The sequence below is a fragment of the Gossypium hirsutum genome, chromosome D05 (genome assembly GCF_007990345.1).
Source record: "Gossypium hirsutum isolate 1008001.06 chromosome D05, Gossypium_hirsutum_v2.1, whole genome shotgun sequence".
NCBI classification, from domain to species: Eukaryota; Viridiplantae; Streptophyta; class Magnoliopsida; order Malvales; family Malvaceae; genus Gossypium; species Gossypium hirsutum.
Genome location: NC_053441.1, coordinates 5334976 through 5355437, shown reverse-complemented (window position 1 = coordinate 5355437; position 20462 = coordinate 5334976). Strand labels below are relative to the sequence as shown.

General features: G+C 34.9%; 4 protein-coding genes across 9 annotated transcripts; 2 read left to right on the top strand and 2 right to left on the bottom strand.

Moving 5' to 3' along the window:
* Positions 1-498: 498 nt before the first annotated feature.
* On the top strand, positions 499-5822 carry LOC107906767 (plasma membrane ATPase 4). 2 transcript variants are annotated; one of them, XM_016833867.2, is made up of 16 exons: positions 499-808; positions 1181-1300; positions 1395-1631; positions 1727-2488; positions 2582-2704; positions 2783-2887; positions 2975-3119; positions 3210-3374; positions 3629-3867; positions 3968-4000; positions 4098-4179; positions 4272-4432; positions 4526-4699; positions 4934-5116; positions 5249-5430; positions 5522-5822. In XM_016833867.2, exons 1-16 carry the CDS (start codon positions 752-754, stop codon positions 5616-5618), a joined length of 2865 nt encoding a protein of 954 aa, XP_016689356.1. In that variant the 5' UTR covers positions 499-751; the 3' UTR covers positions 5619-5822. The 2 variants fall into 2 exon arrangements, with proteins under 2 accessions (XP_016689356.1, XP_016689355.1); XM_016833866.2 differs by having other exon boundaries at positions 4272-4699.
* A 187-nt stretch (positions 5823-6009) lies between these two features.
* Positions 6010-9249, bottom strand: LOC107906772 (centromere protein O). 2 transcript variants are annotated; one of them, XM_041093277.1, is made up of 13 exons: positions 9074-9249; positions 8885-8926; positions 8718-8766; positions 8566-8614; positions 8288-8358; positions 8018-8076; positions 7710-7808; positions 7320-7377; positions 7064-7200; positions 6915-6971; positions 6696-6793; positions 6351-6541; positions 6010-6236 (listed from the first exon to the last, which is right to left on the bottom strand). In XM_041093277.1, exons 2-13 carry the CDS (start codon positions 8894-8896, stop codon positions 6166-6168), a joined length of 951 nt encoding a protein of 316 aa, XP_040949211.1. In that variant the 5' UTR covers positions 8897-8926; positions 9074-9249; the 3' UTR covers positions 6010-6165. The 2 variants fall into 2 exon arrangements, with proteins under 2 accessions (XP_040949211.1, XP_040949212.1); XM_041093278.1 differs by lacking the exons at positions 8885-8926; positions 9074-9249 and having other exon boundaries at positions 8288-8390; positions 8718-8772.
* Positions 9250-11647: 2398 nt separating this feature from the next.
* On the top strand, positions 11648-14388 carry LOC107906774 (uncharacterized). Its single transcript, XM_016833879.2, has 2 exons — positions 11648-11984; positions 12471-14388. The coding sequence occupies exon 2, from the start codon at positions 12619-12621 to the stop codon at positions 13879-13881; it is 1263 nt and encodes a 420-aa protein (XP_016689368.2). The 5' UTR covers positions 11648-11984; positions 12471-12618; the 3' UTR covers positions 13882-14388.
* An 866-nt stretch (positions 14389-15254) lies between these two features.
* On the bottom strand, positions 15255-19795 carry LOC107906773 (probable E3 ubiquitin-protein ligase RHG1A). 4 transcript variants are annotated; one of them, XM_041093266.1, is made up of 6 exons: positions 19462-19795; positions 16690-17895; positions 16339-16389; positions 16171-16269; positions 15898-16062; positions 15255-15750 (listed from the first exon to the last, which is right to left on the bottom strand). In XM_041093266.1, the coding sequence occupies exons 2-6, from the start codon at positions 17869-17871 to the stop codon at positions 15589-15591; spliced, it is 1659 nt and encodes a 552-aa protein (XP_040949200.1). In that variant the 5' UTR covers positions 17872-17895; positions 19462-19795; the 3' UTR covers positions 15255-15588. The 4 variants fall into 4 exon arrangements, with proteins under 4 accessions (XP_040949200.1, XP_040949197.1, XP_040949198.1 ...); XM_041093263.1 differs by lacking the exon at positions 19462-19795 and adding an exon at positions 18828-18883; XM_041093264.1 differs by lacking the exon at positions 19462-19795 and adding an exon at positions 18318-18877.
* Between the last annotated feature and the right edge of the window lie 667 nt (positions 19796-20462).

The following is a 20462-nucleotide window of genomic DNA, read 5'->3' as shown; positions in this document are numbered from 1 at the left end:
TTAAAAAATTATTTTTAATTGAAAATATACCACTTCAATCCTTTATAAAAATTTAAATTTGAAATTCTTATCGCATTAGTAATTTTATATTTAAAATCTCAAACATTAATCTAATATAAATTCTTAGTATTTATTTAAACAATGAAAATTTCAAATACAAATATGAAATAATTTTTAACCTATTTATATTGTAATAATTTAATTATACTTGTTCCAACATCTTTATACTTAACTGTGTTTCGATTTTACTGATTCAAGATATATATTTATATGATTAGTGTTAACATTAAAAAATCTTCATTATCACACCTGTGCTTAGGATAATAACCCTACTAATAGTAATTGCACAGGTAGTGTGAAGTCAACTGAAAGAAGTAGCGCGTGGGCGTGGTGGGTCAAGAAGAACCAGACCAAGCGGGTCCCATTCACACAATGTCGTTCTTCTCCGCTCCTTGTTTTGTTACTATAAATCGAGGGCAGCGACTAAGGCTCCTCCGCCATTTCACGTATATAAAACGCATATAAACGCAAAAACAGACTACACTGCCATTGATTTACGTTCTTAAGGAAAACCATTTCTTCTTACTGGACTTTTTTTTTATTAGTGCTTCTTGTTCTTTTTCTTTTTTTATCCTTTTGGTTTGAAAATGAGTATTTAAGCGTTTCGGCCTTTCGTTTTGTATTTGCTTAACTTTATACAACTCTAAAAGCTTTGTTCCTTCTTTGCATTCTCTCCAACTAAGCTTGGAAGATGGGTAACGACAGAGGCATCAGCCTTGAGGAGATCAAAAACGAGTCCGTCGATCTGGTATGTTCTCTCTCTCATCGTTTAGTTACATCAATCAATATTAATTTGATGCATGCAAGTCTATATATATTGCTTTGTGTTTGTTTATATATATTAAGAATCATTTGCTTTTGTAGTGTTTTCCGTTTCTGGAATTGAATTTCGATAGTTATTTAAAAAAAAACCATGGACGATTCATTCAAACAATGATTTTCCGAGCTTTTCGTGCATACCAAACAAATTATAAGCGACAGGCTCTGTTTACTTAACTGTATCATATTTCTCGTCATATTCATATTTCACCGCGTGCTCTGGTCACGTCCTTTTCGCTCTCTGGTAACAATTTCATCTTCTTCCGTCTAAGTTGGCTAAAATAGTAATAATTGTTTACAGGAACGGATTCCCATTGAGGAAGTTTTCGAGCAGCTGAAATGTACAAGAGGAGGATTGACTTCCGAGGAAGGCGCCAATCGCCTTCAAGTTTTTGGACCAAACAAACTAGAAGAGAAAAAGGTCCATACCATAAACCACTGACCTCTTACGTATGAGTTTGTAAAATTTCAGCTTGTATATTGTTGTATGATATGGTGTGATACTCTACAAACAGGAGAGCAAATTTCTCAAGTTTTTGGGTTTTATGTGGAACCCTTTGTCATGGGTCATGGAAGCTGCTGCTCTAATGGCAATTGCCTTGGCAAATGGTGATGGAAGGCCTCCTGACTGGCAAGACTTCGTTGGCATCATTGCCTTGCTGCTGATCAACTCCTCCATAAGTTTTATAGAAGAAAATAATGCTGGTAACGCTGCAGCTGCTCTCATGGCTAATCTTGCTCCAAAAACTAAGGTGAAAATGAAACATTCAGCAACTCAACAGTATATATAGTCTTTTTTCTATTTTAATCATTGACTTCAGGGTGTCGTTGTTATACCGTAATGTAGGTTCTTAGAGATGGTCGATGGAGTGAGCAAGATGCAGCAATTCTGGTTCCAGGGGACATCATCACTATCAAATTGGGAGACATAGTTCCTGCCGATGCTCGTCTTCTTGAGGGTGATCCTTTGAAGATAGATCAATCTGCTCTCACTGGAGAGTCTCTTCCTGTCACAAAGAATCCATCAGATGAAGTGTTTTCTGGCTCAACGTGTAAACAAGGTGAAATAGAAGCAGTCGTTATTGCTACTGGGGTTCACACCTTCTTTGGTAAAGCTGCCCACCTAGTGGACAGCACTAATCAAGTTGGGCATTTCCAGAAAGTGCTTACTGCCATTGGTAATTTCTGCATATGCTCCATTGCTGTTGGAATAATCATTGAGATGATAGTCATGTACCCAATACAGCACCGCAAGTATAGAGATGGAATTGACAATTTACTAGTTCTCTTGATCGGTGGAATCCCAATTGCTATGCCAACTGTGTTATCTGTCACTATGGCTATTGGTTCCCATAGGCTTTCTCAACAAGGAGCTATCACAAAGAGAATGACAGCCATTGAGGAAATGGCAGGCATGGATGTTCTATGCAGTGATAAGACTGGGACTCTGACTTTAAACAAACTTACTGTCGATAGAAACCTAATTGAAGTGTTTGCAAAGGGAGTCGAGAAAGAGCATGTTATCCTTTATGCAGCAAGGGCTTCAAGGACTGAAAATCAGGATGCTATCGATGCTGCCATTGTGGGAATGCTTGCAGATCCAAAGGAGGTATTTTTTTCTTCGAGGTCTTTCTTCTGTTATAGTTTAGTATTGGGTCCAAGAATTCATTAGTCATTTTGGACGCTGATTGTGATTGGGCAGGCACGAGCTGGTATTCGAGAGATTCACTTCTTACCATTCAACCCTGTAGACAAGAGAACAGCTCTAACCTACATTGATGCCGCTGGAAACTGGCACCGTGCTAGCAAAGGAGCACCAGAGCAGGTAATATTACTCTCCTCATGCTTAAATCAAATTTGAAAGTAACTTCTAATATACATGCTTTTTTTTTTTCTGAATTAGATCATAACTCTTTGCAATTGCAAAGAAGATGTCAAGAAAAAGGTCCATGCAGTTATTGATAAGTTCGCTGAACGTGGACTTCGATCTTTGGCTGTTGCAAGACAGGTAAGCAAATTAAACTTTGATTGCTTCATGTTGATTAGACAAAGTAAATTGGGGTAAAATCATATTGTTTAATATCTATTATTGCAGGAAGTACCTGAGAAATCAAAAGACGGCCCTGGGGCACCATGGCAGCTTATTGGTTTGTTACCACTGTTTGATCCTCCAAGGCATGATAGTGCAGAAACCATCAGAAGAGCTCTAAACCTTGGGGTGAATGTTAAGATGATAACTGGTAAGAGTTGTTTAAATTTTATTTTAATATTGTAAATTGTCTATAGTTTCATGTGTCAATTTTGTGTTGAAAATTTCTAATTCTACTCAGGGGATCAGCTTGCAATTGCCAAAGAAACTGGTAGGAGGCTTGGAATGGGAACAAACATGTACCCTTCATCTTCCTTGCTGGGCCAAGACAAGGATGCTTCCATTGCTTCTCTCCCTGTAGATGAATTGATCGAGAAGGCTGATGGATTTGCAGGAGTATTTCCAGGTGCGTTTTTAGTTGTCCAAAGTATTCCAAAGTATGTGATATTCTGAAAAACAAGAACTTGCTGATAATTAAGATGATATGATATGTTCGTAAATGAACAAAAAAAAAAAGAGTTATCATGCACATTCCCAGCACCTTAGATATTTTTAGGTTGTTTTTCACAGTGTAATAACTTTCTTTGCTATGGGGTCCTCTACTCTACTCTTTAAGTTTTTCTTTTTCCCCCGAACAATTCCTTTTTATGTCAATGACAGAACACAAATATGAAATTGTAAAGAGGCTACAGGAGAGGAAACATATTTGTGGCATGACTGGAGATGGTGTCAATGATGCCCCCGCTTTAAAGAAGGCAGACATTGGAATTGCTGTTGCCGATGCTACAGATGCCGCTCGAAGTGCTTCAGACATTGTACTTACTGAACCTGGGCTAAGTGTCATTATCAGTGCAGTGCTGACCAGCAGGGCTATTTTCCAAAGGATGAAAAACTACACGGTTAGTCCTATCGTAGCTTACTTTTGTTTCCATTTTTAAGGTCCTTATTCCAACAGTGAAAGTTTTTCTAATCTTTGCTCCGTTCTTTTCAACTTTATAGATCTATGCAGTTTCAATCACCATTCGTATTGTGGTAAGTATATAAAGAGCTTTCGAGACTTGAGCACTAATATTTCTATATAGTTTTACAAATGGATTATTAAATTTTAATCATATTTTCATTTTGGCAGTTTGGCTTCATGTTTATCGCCTTGATATGGAAGTTTGACTTCGCACCCTTCATGGTTTTAATTATTGCCATCCTAAACGATGGTGAGATGATACTTCTATTTGACTATTACATCAAATATTATATGCCTTATTGTGCTTTATTAATCTGATTTAATTCATCATCACATCAATAGGTACAATCATGACAATCTCCAAGGACAGAGTAAAACCGTCTCCACAGCCAGACAGCTGGAAACTGAAGGAGATTTTCTCGACTGGCATTGTGCTTGGAGGTTACTTGGCACTAATGACTGTGGTATTCTTCTGGGCAATGAAAGACGCCGATTTCTTTCCGGTAAGAACAGCTGTGGCTATGGTTACGTCCCATTCTTTTTTTTCTAAATTTGGTGGGTTGGGTTTTGCTAAGCTTCCTTTTCCTACATTTCAGAATATGTTTAATGTTAGATCACTAGCGGATAGTCCTGAAGAAATGATGGCAGCTTTATACCTTCAAGTTAGCATAGTGAGTCAGGCCCTCATTTTTGTTACACGGTCTCGCAGCTGGTCCTATGTTGAACGTCCTGGACTTCTTCTACTCACTGCTTTTGTTATTGCTCAGCTGGTAAGAAATTTTGACTAATCTTTTTTATTTTCTTCATAAAAAGCTGAAATTGCGGTATTAACATTATCAGCATCAGCATCAGCATCGTAATAATAAATGAAGAAGTTCACAAATTCAGCTAACTCTCTTAAATTAAGTCCTATATTACCAAAAAGAAAAGGATAAGTGCCTTGCCTGCCTATTATTAGAACATGAAAAATGAAAGCTTAGCGGTCACATGCATTTTGTTGGCAGGTTGCCACTTTGATAGCTGTCTATGCAAACTGGGGTTTTGCAAGGATTAAAGGAATGGGGTGGGGATGGGCCGGTGTAATCTGGCTTTACAGTGTGGTGACATATATCCCTCTTGATCTTATCAAATTTGCAATCCGATACGTTCTTAGCGGCAAGGCTTGGGATAACCTTTTGGAGAACAAGGTATTGGATTCATTCTTTTGTTTTTTTTTTTTCTTGTATTTGCAATTCCAATATGAAACACCTTTTTCTTTTAGTCTTTTCTATTGTTTTGGTCATGAATTTCTTCTGCCTTTTTTGTTGTTCCAATAACAGACTGCCTTCACTACAAAGAAGGATTACGGGAAAGAGGAAAGAGAAGCACAATGGGCAGCGGCGCAGAGAACTCTGCATGGTCTTCAACCACCTGAAACCTCAAATCTGTTCAATGAAAAGAGTAGTTACAGAGAACTTTCAGAGATTGCAGAGCAGGCGAAGCGCAGGGCCGAGGTTGCGAGGTGAGTGATCGCATGCATTTCTTTATCATTACCGCATTTCTTTTCCTTTTCATGAGTAGGAAATGATATTTATTTAATGGCATATGTGTAGGCTGAGGGAGCTGAATACACTGAAGGGGCATGTTGAATCAGTTGTTAAGCTGAAGGGACTTGATATCGATACGATTCAGCAGCACTATACAGTTTAGAAGTTTATAGTATTTATTTATTATTATGAGGAGCAAAGGAGATCGAAGATAATATTATTTTAATTAATATAGGAGCGGTAGTAGTAGATAGTCGGGATTTAGGGTCATTTTCCTTTTTCCTAAATGTTGGAACCATTATTATGTTCCGTTGTTACTCTCTTTTCTTTATGCAACTGAGGGAATTCCTCTTTTTTTCTTTTTTAACAGCATAATAGTAACACCAGCTTTCATAATAGCCGCCTGCTTACCCGCTTCTTCCTCCCAAGTCCACACTTTTCTTCATTTTTATTTTCCTTCCTTTCTGTTTCGAGAAGACATTTTCATTGAACAAATTGCAAAAGCAAAATCGTGGGCAATATAGAAAGTCGAAAAGAAGCACAATGCCTTAATGTTTAAAAATTCGAGGAATGTTATTCCTCAATACTACTAACTGAATTATGGAAAACCAATAGTAGCCAATGATTCACAAGTATATGTCATCATCCTATACAAACCATACAACTTTTGTACACACAATACTGAAAAGGAAATGAACTGAAGTGAAGTGCTAACAAGGGCTTCCCCCCTGAAACATTTGCTGCAGGGCTTGTTGTAAATTCAACACAATCTCCGCATATGCTGATGATACAACCAAGCAAGCAAACCAGGTGTGAGTGGAAAAACTCAAAAGAAAATGAAATCACATTAGTTATCCACTCATCACAAAGCAGAAAAAAAAAGCAAAAGTGATACCTTCTGGTAAGCTCATGGTTCTCAAGGCATCCTCTGCATAAGACAAACGAGCTGGAATAGGTTGGGAACCCATTGCTCCAGCTGAGCTCGTATGGCTCTTCTTATATTGATGCATTGGCCATGCTAGAACTTTTACTCGTGTTGGAAGTACAGAAACAAGGTCTGGATATCTAAGGCTTACTGTCACCTTGCTGCATTAAATACAAACATAATAGTTGAAAATTAAGACTGAAGCATCATCTATCTACAGGAAACCACAAACTTAAAATAGTGTTCAAAAACCAACATATCACTATGAAAATATGCAGAAAGTATAGATATCTCCAGAATGCAAAGTGGACCAACCAATCAGAATCTTCCAGTACAAATTCAATCATGTGGTACGGAAGACTATGATACAGCTCTCCTATTTGATTTCCATACAACTCCTTAACGAGCCGAACCTGCAATGGTGGAGCAAACAAGTGCTTCAAGAAACAAAACATGGTCTAACAAGAGAACTTCTCATTTGGGAAGATAAAAAAGTAATATTTCATATAAGAAACATGACAGCATTAATATTACCTGTTCCCGTCTGTCCACATAAGCCTGCAATAATTCTCCAATATGATCTATAAATCTCTGAAAGTAGATAGATAAAGAAAAATATTAACTAAGAACTGATCTAATACCATTATCTTATCAAGTAAAAACCAGATATGCAACCAACTTACCATGGCATTAGAAGAAAGAAGATCATTTTCTACTTCTCGTATTGGCAGAAAGAAAGGAATTGTATGTTCAAGGACGGTCATCTTTTCAAGAAATGACTTGCTCTCAAGCACACAATGATACAGCTCACAAGGTTCCCCTGCCATTACATAAACATCTTTAAATCAAAATAGTAAAATACACCATCCACGATATGCCTTAGCATGAAGTAATAACTTTTTACATGCAATCAAATAATAAAAACTTCTTCAGTAGTACCTGCAAAGGACGTTTCATATAATATGCCAATTCTTGTCCCTTCCAAACAACAAATCACCTGTTCACTTACAAGTTTGAGCTCCCGAGAAATGATTTCACAGATACAACAATAACAAAGCACATACATAAACAGTTGCTGCAATATTGATCATTTAAAAACAAAACTTATTGCTAGTTAGATATACTCTTTCTGAAGCAGACTTGCCTAACTATAACAAAAGAAATTCTTTTTCTTTTTTTAACTCCTACATCTTACAATGTTATGACTATTAAAAGCACTTCCCTCAAAATTTTAAACCCTGTCCAAGAAACTGTTAGAAAGGTGCCCCATTTTCCCCATAAAATTGTAGATAATGAACATTCCAAAATGTATTTTAGACATTTTATTACCTTATTTCCGACTCTGTAGGTAACCTTTTCTTGGAAATGAGATGTCGGCATGTCATTTGCATCCCCAGATGTTGTCTTTCTGTCAGCCTCCATATGAACCTGATAATAAACCCAGATAAATTAGCATCTAATTTTAGACAACTTTTATCAAAAGGAGAGTAGAGAAACTATCAGCAACAGAACGGAAAATTAAAGCAGGAAGAATTGTTCAACATCAGACAACTGCCACATTCATCAAATTCCAACTTTAACAGTAAAGTAGAGCCTAAAATAATTACTTCAAAGCATTCAGGAAAACAAAGACATACCTGCTCTCTTACTGTAGCTAATAACCCATCATTCCACTGCTCACCATCTAAGTTAATCTCTGATGATCAAAAGGGAACAAAAAAGAAATGGCAATTTCTTGTCAGAGTTAAAAATGCTTGAATCATGTAACTTTTGCTTTATATTAGATAAAGCGTTGCACCAAAAGAGATTTTAAACATATAGATAAAGCATTATAAAGCTGATAATATTGCTACAAAACACAGTTACAAAAAAAAACTACTCGATGCTGAAAATGCACAAATATTTACCTTGACTTTGAGAAGCTCTTGCAGCTTCAAACTCTCTTTGTAGACGCTCAAATATCATCTTATCAGAATCCCTGCCAAATCACCAACACCTAGAGCATTAATCCTCAAAGAAAAAGAACAAGAGCGCGTTCATCAGCTTTCTACTCTAAACAAGAAATCAGCTAATCCTATGCAAGTAGATATAAGCCATTACAGCCATCATTTTCAGGTAACTTACACGTACAAGTATAAAAAAAAAAAAGGCTTAAGAATTAGGATAGAGATGATTATATTTATACCTGGAGAGACGCTCTGTAAGTTGGGCATGCCTTTTGACAACATTTGCAACTGAAAAAAAAGGGCAAAACAAAATTCAATTTCTTCAGAAACAGAAATCTTATATGTACATGCAGAATTCTTCAGAGGAAAAAAGGAAAGAGATGCTAGTTACATCTTGCTCGCGTAGTCTCCAATCGAATATCTTCCTCTTGCATGAAATTCTATACCAATTAGACAGTGAGATAATGCCGCAAATTAAGAGTTTATAACTATAATACGCAACTGAAATATACTAATAAACGAAGAGAGGAAAATAAACTGCAGGAAATGAATAATTACCACTTCTCCCATCGCTTGAGATAAGCTTTTAGGTTGCTTGACCTGCATAATTTCAAACATTTCATTTCAGGCTTGCATTTTAGCAAACAACTTGATAAATAAAAAAACGTCGAATATAATAAGCTGAGCTTGTATAAATCATTCTAGGTTGGACACATTATAGAACATAAATTCGAAACTTCGTTAAACCTTGCCAATAAATCTGTAACAGTTCGGTGCAAGAAAGACGGATTCGAACACTGAATGCTTTGCTTTCCTGTTTTCTTTGTAAAATGAAACAAAACCCTAACAAGCTAAAACATCGGGGGAGGCGGGAGGAAAAGGAAAGGCTTGACGGAGAATAGTGTATTTGTTATGCGAGTGATTTTCTTCTGTTAATAGTTATAATATATTTTATATTTTACGGGCTCAAATGTTTGAGCTATTGGGCCTTCTCTGTTCCACTTTTATACAGAGCATTGCAAATTGCAATGCTGCCTAAAAGAAGCACTCTGGGCCTTTCTCCCGCTTACAATTGAGTCACCCCTAAAGCGATTCTTTTTTATAAACTACCCTCTTCATCATCTTGATAGATTTCGTTTTAGTGACTCGATTATTTAAATCTTGAATGGAGACCGATTATACAAGTCAAATTATATTCTTTTTTATCTATTATTATAATATTAAAATTTTATTTATTTAATTAATTCAATCTCTTTCTAAATTTTAAGATTTTATTTTATCTTTTTAAATTAAACTCAAATCATTTATATTTAATAATTGCCTTTAATTTTTTTTTATTATATGATCTTGAATCTTTCATGCTAAGCTAAAAGCAAAGAAAAAAATCTTCATAGATGATTCAAGATCATATAATCAAAAGAATTTTATGTTTCATAGACAATTATTAAATATGATTAATTTGATTTGATTTTAATTTGAAAACATAAAATAAAATTTTAATTTTTAAAATGAGATTAAATTAATTTCAATATTATAGTAACAAATCAACTGTCATTATCAATAAATAAAAATTTTCAACAATTTATTTAATTGATTTTGATGCTTTAAAAAGTAAATTTTCAATATTGAAAAAAATGAAACTTTCGGCAATAAGGTGAACAAGTACAATATGACAAAAATTTTAATGCATTATTTTAGTTTCTGCAATATTTTCACTTTAATCCTTAATGTTGTTTTACTCAATTAATGCTTTTTTAATTTTAATTTTTTTTAGTAATCAAAATGAAATGACCTAAAAATTGAGTGACGAAAATGAAAGTATAAACATAATGTGACATATACAGTCAACCGTCGTTAAATATTTAACGTCTGGGTGACTAAAATAAAAGCATCCTAAAAGTTGAGTGATGAAATTGCAAAAAAAAAAATAAAAATAAAAATAAATTTAGTGACCAAAATAAAAATATTCTTAAAAATTGAGTGGCCAACTGGGTAATTTACATTCTTTTTCTATTGTGAATGAAGAAATAAAGCAAATTACATCATAACCAAACTAAGTTTATCTACGTAACGAATGTCATCATTAATAAATGAATAAATAAGAACTGAAGATAATTATTTTAAACGTTGCTATTATCAAACAACAATTATTCTTAACAACAACTATTTTAAAAGATAATTGTTCCTCTAGAAGAGATATCAAGTGTGACAACAATACTATTAATTTCAAGTTAACTTTATTATTATCTTTAGAAGTGCAAATTCATTAAGCACGATTTTATTTATCTTTCAAGAATGAATAATAGTCAAAACTAAATATCTACCATACCATGCAAGAGCTTCTTTTGAAGCCTGATATGAAGCTTATATTTTAAATGTTCTGACTGTTTCTTCTAGGTCTTAGAAGCACAATAACACAGAGTAAGGCTGCAAATAAGTTAAGTTTGAATCAATGAATTATTATTCATGTTCATTGGTTTAAAATAATGTATGTTTAAATTCAATAGTTTAATTAAATGAGTTTATTTATGAACATTAAATTAATATTTTCCTGATCATATTTGTAAATATATATAATTAAACATTTTTAGGAAAATTAAATCTTATTATGAATAATAAACAAATTTATCATGTTTTAATTATATCATAAAAAAACATTAATACGTATATTATAAATAAATAAAATAACACACAAGTAATAGTAATATTATGAAATATACCTAACAGAGTAATAAATGAGTTTTATAAGATTTAGTTTTAAATATTAAATATGTTCTAAGTTGTTGTATTCTTCGTCCCTTTGAAATTTAGTTTCTTTGTTTTTATTTTTAAGAAATTAATTCATTTACTTTTTAATTTTAAAATTTATACTATTATTTTTTTTAAAATTTATTAGTATAACATTTTAAAATAAAAAATCATTTCATTGATAGCCATGTAAAAGATAATATTATAATTAAACTAATTTTAATAGAATAATTTTAATATTATTAATAATCATGCTTAATTTAAAAAATATATAAATTCATTGAAATAAAAGTAATGATTAAATTAAAAATGTACAAAGAGCAATAAAAGTGAAGCTATTTTTACCAACTTTAAATAAATATAAACTATTAATAATTTTAATAGTATTAATAATTAGTCTCAAGATTTTATTATTTATTTTTATTTAACTTGGTAAATAAATATAAATAAAAATATTAAATTATTTATGAATTATTCATTGATTTACTACTTTAGTAAAAAAGAAAATATTATTATTAAGAGGTAAAAAAATAAAATAAAATAAAATAAAAGGGAAACTAAAATAGTAGCAGCGAGCGAGAGATGGAGCTAAAAGAAAACAAAGCCGAGCTGAAAATATAATAAACATAAGCAAAAGAAGAAGAAGAGGAAGGGAGAAAAAGAAAAAGAAAGAAAAAAACTCGGGAAAATGGAAAATGCACTCCAAATAAACACAACACATATACAGATTATTATTTTATATATTAGTATTTAAAAAAAAGAAATAAGGGAAAGGAAATAAAAGAAAAAGAAAATCGATAGAGGGAGCCAAAAAGAATCGATAGGGGGCTTCGAACAATCCAACCCCTAACCCCGACACCAACCAACAACTGCTGTGGCGTTGGATTTCTCTGTAATTGCTGAAGCTAAGGTCAGCCTTTTTTTTTTAAGCTTTCTCTTTGCTTATTTTCTTTGCAATTCTTGCTCTCTTCCTCAACTCTTATCTTACCAACTCCACTGATCTCTTTCCCTCAAACTTCAATTTGTCAATCCCCAACCTGTTTCCTTTTTCAATTGCCTGTAAAAGTATTACCTTTGTGGGTTCAATTGCTTCACTCTGTTTTTTATTTTTAAAATTTGCGGTTCGCGCTGTTCCAACTCTAGGGTTTTGATTTGTGCTTTGCGTTTATTCAATTCGGCTTTCTTTTTTGGGGTTTCCGTTTTTTACTTAAGTGTAGTATGATCCTCCCTAGGGTTTTGATTCTACCAAGATGAGATTTGGGTTTGCATTGTGTTGTTCCTCTTTGGGTATTAGGGATGTGTTAAAACTGGAATAACTCTTTATCTACCCTGGTGATTCTAAGCTTTTTTTCTCTCTCTGGGATTTCATCATTGTTCTTTTACTCTCAATATGCAGAGGTTAAGAGTTTGATTTGCATTGTATAGTATGCAAATTGGTGGATTTGGACTTATTTGGTGTCGGAGAAAACTGTAAATTGGGGGTGCAAACAGGTTTCGGTGGTTTTGTAGTTGTGTGAATGGTGTAGGAATCTGCTTATTGAACAATGCAACCTCAGCAGGGCTCCAGAATTAATTTAGGCGAATTAAAAGCTCAGATAGTGAAGAAGATTGGGGCTGAGAGGTCAAAGAGGTATTTTTATAATTTGAGTAGGTTTTTAAGTCAGAAACTCGGTAAAAGTGAGTTTGATAAGTCATGTTACCGCATTCTTGGAAGGGAGAATCTGCCACTGCATAATCAGTTGATACGGTCAATATTGAAAAATGTTTGTCAGGCTAAGACTCCACCACCAGTTCATGAAGCAGGTCCCGCTAAATCTTTGATACAAAATGTGAAAAGTTATCCTGGTAGAGATGATGGACATGAACCGACTGGATCCCTTGTTCCCAACCTGAATCCAAACATGGCCATTTCGTCAAATGGGATTTTGCCAGTGTCATCCCTGCGAAAGGTTAGGTCTGGAGCACCGGATAGAAAAGTCAGGGATCGGCCCAGCCCACTGGGGCCAAATGGAAAGGTTGATAGTTTCTCACATCAATCCATGAGAACTGAAGACAATGGCAATAAATTGGGTTTGGAGAATGGGGATTTGACACCATACGATTATCAGCGACCATTGCAGCATCCTCAAGCAGTTGCCGAGCAGCCTGAAATTGAAAGAGAAGGTTTGGTGCGTTCCACGGGAAAGCCAAGGGTGCTTAGCAAAGGTCAGACTGAAGGAGCCATTGTTGAAGACGGGGAGGAGGTGGAGCAATCCAACCACATTGATTTCTCTAGAAGTCCTTTGCTTGCGCCTCTTGGGATTCCATGTTGTTCAGCTAGTATTGGTGGGGCCCACAAATCACTGCCCGTGGCAAGCAGTGGCGACTTCATTAGCTACTATGACAGTGGTGGTTTGTATGATACTGAGACATTGAAGAAACGAATGGAGCAGATCGCAGCAGTGCAGGGCCTTGGAGGGGTTTCATTGGAATGTGCTAGTATGTTGAACAGCATGTTGGATGTATACTTGAAGAAATTGATCGGATCATGTTTTGATCTGGTTGGATCAAGGTCTACACGTGAATTGAGAAAGCAATCTGCACACAAGCAGCAGCTTCAAGGCAAGGTTGTTAATGGTTTGTGGCCAAGTAATCACTTTCACATGCAGAGTAGCTCTGGGCCCACAGAAGTTTTGCAAGAACAGGGGCAGAGATGCTCAATTTCTTTGCTTGATTTCAAAGTGGCAATGGAGTTGAATCCCCAGCAGCTGGGTGAAGATTGGTCATTGCTGCTGGAAAAAATATGTATGCATTCGTTTGAAGAATGAATGCCCTAGAAAATTTGTTTATCATGAAGCTCTTATGAAAATATGTTGATTCTGGTTCGATGTGCTTGACAAATGTTGAAGCTCCCAGTTCATTCGCATTTTTACCGAAATGAACCAGATTGCTCCCATTCATATAAAGCTCTGGCCCTTGCAAAATTAAATTTTGGGTTTGAGTATCGGGATGCCTGTACCCTGCTGCAGAGCTGGGATGGATCACAAAATTGTTTTTGAGCAACTGAGCTAAGGTGCTTGAAAAGGAAGTGCTTATAACTGGTTGCTCTGTTGTACTATTAGCATTGTTGTTGGCTGTCTTTACGGATCTCAGTCTTGTAATTTACAGCCATTGAGGAGGAAATCTGAGAAAGTTTTGCAGGGATACGCCTTGTAGCTTGGTGAAAGGTAAAATTACTTATGGAAGAGCTGCAGCATTGCTCTGTATGTAATTTAAAATCTGAGAATTGATTGAGTTTCAATATTAATAACAAATCCAACATCCATTAAATTGTCTATTTGGTTTATATTAAGATTTTCTGCTTGATGACCACTGAAAAATCTATTTGCGAGGCTGAGTTTATGTTCTTGTGGAGCTTATGATTTGCTAATTGTAATTAATTGTCATTCAAAGGATTTTACAGTTTTCTATTGTTCGCACTCAAGCTACTGTTCTTTTTTTGTTGATTGGATATGTATTTGTCTCTATTGTACTTCGCATGCAGCGTTAGGGGGGAAGCATTAGTCGGATTTGGTTTGGGTGATTTTTTTCGATCATGGGTTTGGTTTTTATCAGTTGGGACAATTTGAAATTTGTAATTTGCCCTTGCTAATGGTTGCTGATGTACATAAAGGAGTTATATCGGATAATACTAAATACCAATGCTCCACGGCTTTGAAGGTGGATGGGTACATGGATTATGGAATGCTTGTGAAGATCAATGTAATTTATAATGTTTTATGTATGGGAAACATAGAGCAATGGCATAATGAACTCAAGAAATCTTTAAAACCATTATTTCTGGAATCATGTTATTATCCTTGTTCTCCCCTGGCCATAGATTCTCGGTCTGATGAAAGCCCTTGCACACCGATCTAGAACTGTGACTAACTGCAACTCTTGAGGTCATTGATTCGCATCCTCAAAACCTCAAAACATAATAAGTTCCTTGAATTGGTTTAGCTGATGACAACCTCTGAAACATACACGGAACTCACCCGCGTTTAAAAACATACATGGAACTCACCCGCATCGAAGGAAAGAGGATGACTAAGCAATAAAACCTCCTTTAGTCTGTACTGCAGGTGTATCCCTTCGAAGCCTTACACAGATTAGAGACTGAAATTCATGCATTGTTAAGATAAACCCTTATTCCAAAATGTAAATGTAATAACCCCATTAAAGTTGGTGGCTATAGCTGGTAGTTTACTGATCACATAAAAGACCATATCGCTGTTTATCCAACCTTCAAATTACCAGCAAATGTAAGAAAACAAGTTCATCATGCACCTAACTAATATTTGCGGCAAACAACAGTACCAACAAGCCTGTTTTCATATTCACATTTCTTATATGGGAGAATGAGTTCTGGTGCAAAGCCAAGAGCACCTGGTTTATAAGTGGGTTGACAACTTGACATGGAAGGGGTAGATTTGATATGATCATTAAAGAAATGCTGAAGATAAACTCGGTCTCTTGCTTCCTTTTTATCAAATTCAACTCGAATATGAGGTAGGCGAACAAGACTGGGTGGGTTCTGCTGATGCTTTGCAAATAGGGCACCAGTTCTTCATCCGTAGCCACTCTTGTATGCATGCAATGTGATACCTATGCTCACAATGCAACCTCCCTACTTCATCCCCAATGACATACTCTTCCTGCGAAAGGGAAAAAAAATCCAATGAATTCCATTAAGTTAGTGAAACCGGTCATGAAGCCATTGCAGTCACATCCAGAGATGAGTAGAGGAAAATAAATAGCACAAAGTTTTCATTAATAGAATGGAAGGTTAAGTAGAAAAGGACCTGGCATATGCTGCATTTGATATCATCTTTTTCACCCTCAAATCTGACATTTGCATCCTCCAAAGATGTTGCCTTGTAGATACCATTCTTAAGGCATTTTGATAATGCTTCTTCTGGTACCGCAGTGCTAACAGTTCCCATCCTTTCTTCTAGAGCTAGTAATTCCTGTCATGAATAGCAAGAAAAACTGACACCTTTAGCCTATCTTAATAAGCATAGCATGGAGAAAAAACAAATACAGACTTGAACCAACATAGTGAAACAAAGAGAAACCTCATATGACATATCATCTATATCCAATCTCATATCTCTATGCCGATCATAAAAGTCCAGGCCATTAAGGAGCAAGCTGGTCTCTAGAACAAGTAATTGCTGCAAGACAGAAATGGAATCAACAACAGAGAATAATTAGGTAAACTCAGGCACTTCAAAACTAATTACCTCGTATGTCAACTCTTCATCTTGTTCAATTCTCTCAAGTTCTAATAATACCTGCGTAAACACCAAGGAAACAGATGAAGCTTCAATAATCTAATGATACTACAAACAGACTACTAAGATTTCAATATGCCTCTAATGATACTACAAACAGACTACTAATATTTCAATATGCCTCTCCCTATAGAGAACTCTGCAACACCAGATGGTTCAAGATATAAATGGGTAAAGATATTCCATTTTTGCAAGCTCATGCAGACCCTTCCCTGAGTTCCACACGGGGGGGGGGGGAGAGAGGACAAATTTATAAATCCATGAATAAGCAATGCAGGTTGAAATGCTCTGCTAATATACCTCTGCAAAGCCATCCATATTGTAGTGCTGGAAGCTACCCTGGTTCACTGAAGAGTGGTAACCACTAACTTCTGAAGGACTGGAAGGCATGAAACCTCGTAAACTCTCATCTATACTACCTGATCGACTGTAAGAACTAGTACGAGTTGAGGCAGTTTCTATGGGAACAGGAGCATTCATATCAGTACGAATATCAGATTGAGGTGCCTGTGGGATGACCATGGGTGACTCATTCAAAGTTAAACTATTTCCATTTGCTTGGTTAGGGAGTCTCCCACTACCATAACTACTGTTTGATCTCTGAGTCCTAACTGAAGAAGCAATACCACAATCCCTATTAGAAGACCAATTTCTGGCTCGCCTTGAATCAGAAATAGAATCACTGAGGCTAGAACTATTGTTCAGTCCCTCCGGAGATGACCCACTCAACTTCTTTCCCCAGGTGGAGGAACTACTCTCTCCTTCAGAATCTCTCCTTTTTACCGAATATTTCCTTCTGCTGAAGCTTGAATCTGATGATGAACAACCGGCAGGGGCAACAACAGAAGTAGAGTCACATCTTAAATTTCTCAAACAGTACTTGCTTGTGTTACCTTGAGTTGCCTGGAAAGCACTTCGAGATGCCAAAGTAACAGATGGACTAGCCGGAGTATCCTGGTTGCCCAGCCCAGATTTCTGAATAAAGCTTCTCCCCCGTTTTGTGTTTGATGCTACACTGGAGCTTCCCACTTCCATCACAGTAACTTCGCCAGAATCAGAATCTTCAGATTCGGGCTGCAACCCTCCTTGAATCTTTCCTAGAGGAGATAAGAGCTCTGACACTTCTGGCTCTTCCTGAACACTACTAGTTTCAGATGAATCTATTTCCAGCTGAGATGATAGCTTTCTGAGAATATTTGTAGAGAATTTTCTAATGTTGCTAACTTCAGTGTATACCCCAGAGGAACTTCCAATAATTTCCTTGCCACTCGATGAAGGGTGATAAGAAGGCTTCGAACATTTGGCTTTTCCGGAGTAGCAATTTGGTGTTCCTTTCATGGAGTTCAGCCTCCTACTGCATCCAATACGGTTGCAAAATTGTGGATTTTGTTCTCTGATATTAACATGATCCTTCAAGATGAGACCTGATCCCTTGCCAGGTACAAGTCCATTAACAGCTCTTTTACCAGTATATCCATCCATGTAGGCAACAAGTATCCTTTATATCTGGAAAAACATCAAAATAAATGTATCATATGATGATTACATACCGAGCAAAAACAAAAGTAATGACAGAGATCCTCAGCCATGACATAACTTTAGTTCAGGACAGGAAAGAAAACCCGAAAAACCCTAACTACAAGCACACAATGTATACTGCCGGAAGCAGTCACAATTTATTGGTGGTAAGATAAAAATTGAAAATAAAACGTTGCCTCTTTAACCATCCCAACAATTGGAGCTCAACCATGTTACCAACATCAACCTTCATTACCAAAGATAGTTATCACTCTCAATACTCCTATACAAACTTGAATGTTCCCAAGGCCAAAAATAAACAATTTGTTAATCTTACAAAGCGGGCAACTTTCAACGCAACACTAACATAAATTTATAGAAGGGCAGAGATGTTAGTACATAAATCCCACCTCAAAATTGCTTGCCTTTTTCCACCCAAAAACCAAATTTAGTGCCTTAAAAATATTACTTCGACTGTTCTTTACTTAAACAAGTAAAGGTTTTTTTTCCCCTGTAACATAATCATAACTAATCAATCAGCGGTGTAATTGCCAATGAAGTTGAAGAAATCCTAAAAGACAGGTGACTGTAAGCAATACTTGAGCTACAAAGTTGGAACCATAAAGGTAGATTTTGCAACACTTAATATAATCTGTATTGCTAACTTTGTCCCCCTTCCCAAAAGGGGAAAAACTACAACTTGTTAACACAAGGAGAATTTGCATAACTTAGTCCTAAATCCAAATGTTTGTACTTTCTTTAATATCAATAAAACTACAATTCTATAGGCACATTCACACACAGAAAGAGATGGCAAAATCTAAAAAAAAAACAGCTCAAAACCAAAGTGAAGCAATAAGATGGATGGATACTTGAGAGCTCACAGGAAAGAGAAAGAAAGATATGAAAGTGAGAAACACCTTTGTCATCAAAGGATAAAACACGTTCAAGAGAGAGAACCTTTAAGTGACTTGTCAAAAAAAAAAAAAAGAAGTGAAGACTGAGGAAAAAAGAAAGAAAATAAATAAAGGGAGACTAGATAGTCGCATGCTCCACTATTGAATTTGATCCCAATAAAAGTGGGTCTCTCTATTTGGTTGAATAATTCCCCAAACAATCATTCATTTCCCTTTTTTTTTCTTTTGTAAAAATAGAAGAGACTTTGTCCGTGATTTAAGGGTGGAAAAAGCTGATCACACTTCAAAACAAAATTAAACTTGAAAACAGCATAGCAGACAAAGGAGACCCAAAAAGAAAAAAAGCAAATTGAAAAAACCGTACAGATTTTATGACACTCAAATACCAAAACATTCTTGGAAAGCAGAATGATCAAGACATCAAAATAATCAATCTTTAATATGTATGTAAAATTATCGATAAATAAAGAAGTTCGATTAAAACAAAGACCCAGTTTTTTTTCTTCGAAATAAGAATTTAATATGTGAGGTGAAAAACGAGAATTCATGCAAGTAAAAAAGAAAAGAAGAAAGGGGAAGAATAAAAGCGAAGAAACAAAGTGCGTTAAATATGGAGGAAAAGGCGACTATGTTCTACCTCTTTGCTTCTCCGTCTTCTCCTTTTGGTTATTCAAAATATACAGAGAGAAAGAGAAAGCGAGATCTTAAAGTCCTAAAGAAGATGAAGGGGGGAAAGAGAATGAATGAATGAATACAAAAGGCAGCAGTTATGAATGAACAAAGAAAGAAGAAAGGAATATAGTAAGTATTTTCCTTTTATTCATTTACTTTATCCCAACAAAACGTGACGTGCTGTGTGACAGTGAAAAACAAAGTTCAAATCACTAAAATCAATCCATCAAATTCACATATGGTAATATAGGTATCTAGAAACTCACGACGTTGAACTTTTTGTGAATAATGTCCAAGTTTTCATTAGCAATAACTTTTAATACTATATTAATAAATAATTGTTTCTCTCAAAAAAAAAATTTATAATTGTTCATTTATGTATACTAAGCTATGAGACGTAAAAATATATAAAAAATATATATCTTTAAAATTAATGAAGTAAATGTCACCTTCGTGCATTTATTAAAGGCGTTTATGGTCTAGCCGAGCTTTAATTAAATTTTAAATTTATTTAATAGGTTTATCTTGACTCGATGAAAAAATGAATATAAAAATTTATGTAAATTTATCTCCGAATAAAAATATTAAAACTCGAGCTCAATTCGACCTGTCCTATTAAATTTTTTTATATAAAAAAATAACTAAAAAACATAATACATGAAAAGAATTAAAAATATTAAAATAAATATAATATCAAATTTTTATAAGTAATAGCGAATTTTTAAAAAACATATTACATGAAAAATACTATGATATGCTTTTGTAAAAGTAATATCAAATTTTTAACAAATGACCAATTGTCTTGGTGCCCTATCAGTTACTTGACCAATTTTATACATTTTTCATTTATTGAAATTTTTTATATAATTATCTTAACATTATTTTAATATTTATATTAGAGTGGTATTATATATTTAGTATAATTTTATTTTTTTTAATATGTTATACATTACATAATATAATGTA

Excerpts from the sequence above, each read along its gene's own strand:
- LOC107906773 (XM_041093266.1), bottom strand. The coding sequence starts at position 17,871 with ATGGATGGATATACTGGTAAAAGAGCTGTTAATGGACTTGTACCTGGC. Across the intron at positions 16,063-16,170 it reads TAGATGATATGTCATATGAG|GAATTACTAGCTCTAGAAGA; the intron begins GTTTCTCTTTGT and ends TATTCATGACAG. Across the intron at positions 15,751-15,897 it reads TCAAATGCAGCATATGCCAG|GAAGAGTATGTCATTGGGGA; the intron begins GTCCTTTTCTAC and ends TCCCTTTCGCAG.
- LOC107906767 (XM_016833866.2), top strand. The coding sequence starts at position 752 with ATGGGTAACGACAGAGGCATCAGCCTTGAGGAGATCAAAAACGAGTCC. Across the intron at positions 2,489-2,581 it reads TGCTTGCAGATCCAAAGGAG|GCACGAGCTGGTATTCGAGA; the intron begins GTATTTTTTTCT and ends GTGATTGGGCAG. Across the intron at positions 3,120-3,209 it reads GAATGTTAAGATGATAACTG|GGGATCAGCTTGCAATTGCC; the intron begins GTAAGAGTTGTT and ends AATTCTACTCAG.
- LOC107906772 (XM_041093277.1), bottom strand. Across the intron at positions 8,077-8,287 it reads AAGAGCTTCTCAAAGTCAAG|AGATTAACTTAGATGGTGAG; the intron begins GTAAATATTTGT and ends TTTGATCATCAG. Across the intron at positions 6,237-6,350 it reads AACCATGAGCTTACCAGAAG|CATATGCGGAGATTGTGTTG; the intron begins GTATCACTTTTG and ends TTGTATCATCAG.
- LOC107906774 (XM_016833879.2), top strand. The coding sequence starts at position 12,619 with ATGCAACCTCAGCAGGGCTCCAGAATTAATTTAGGCGAATTAAAAGCT.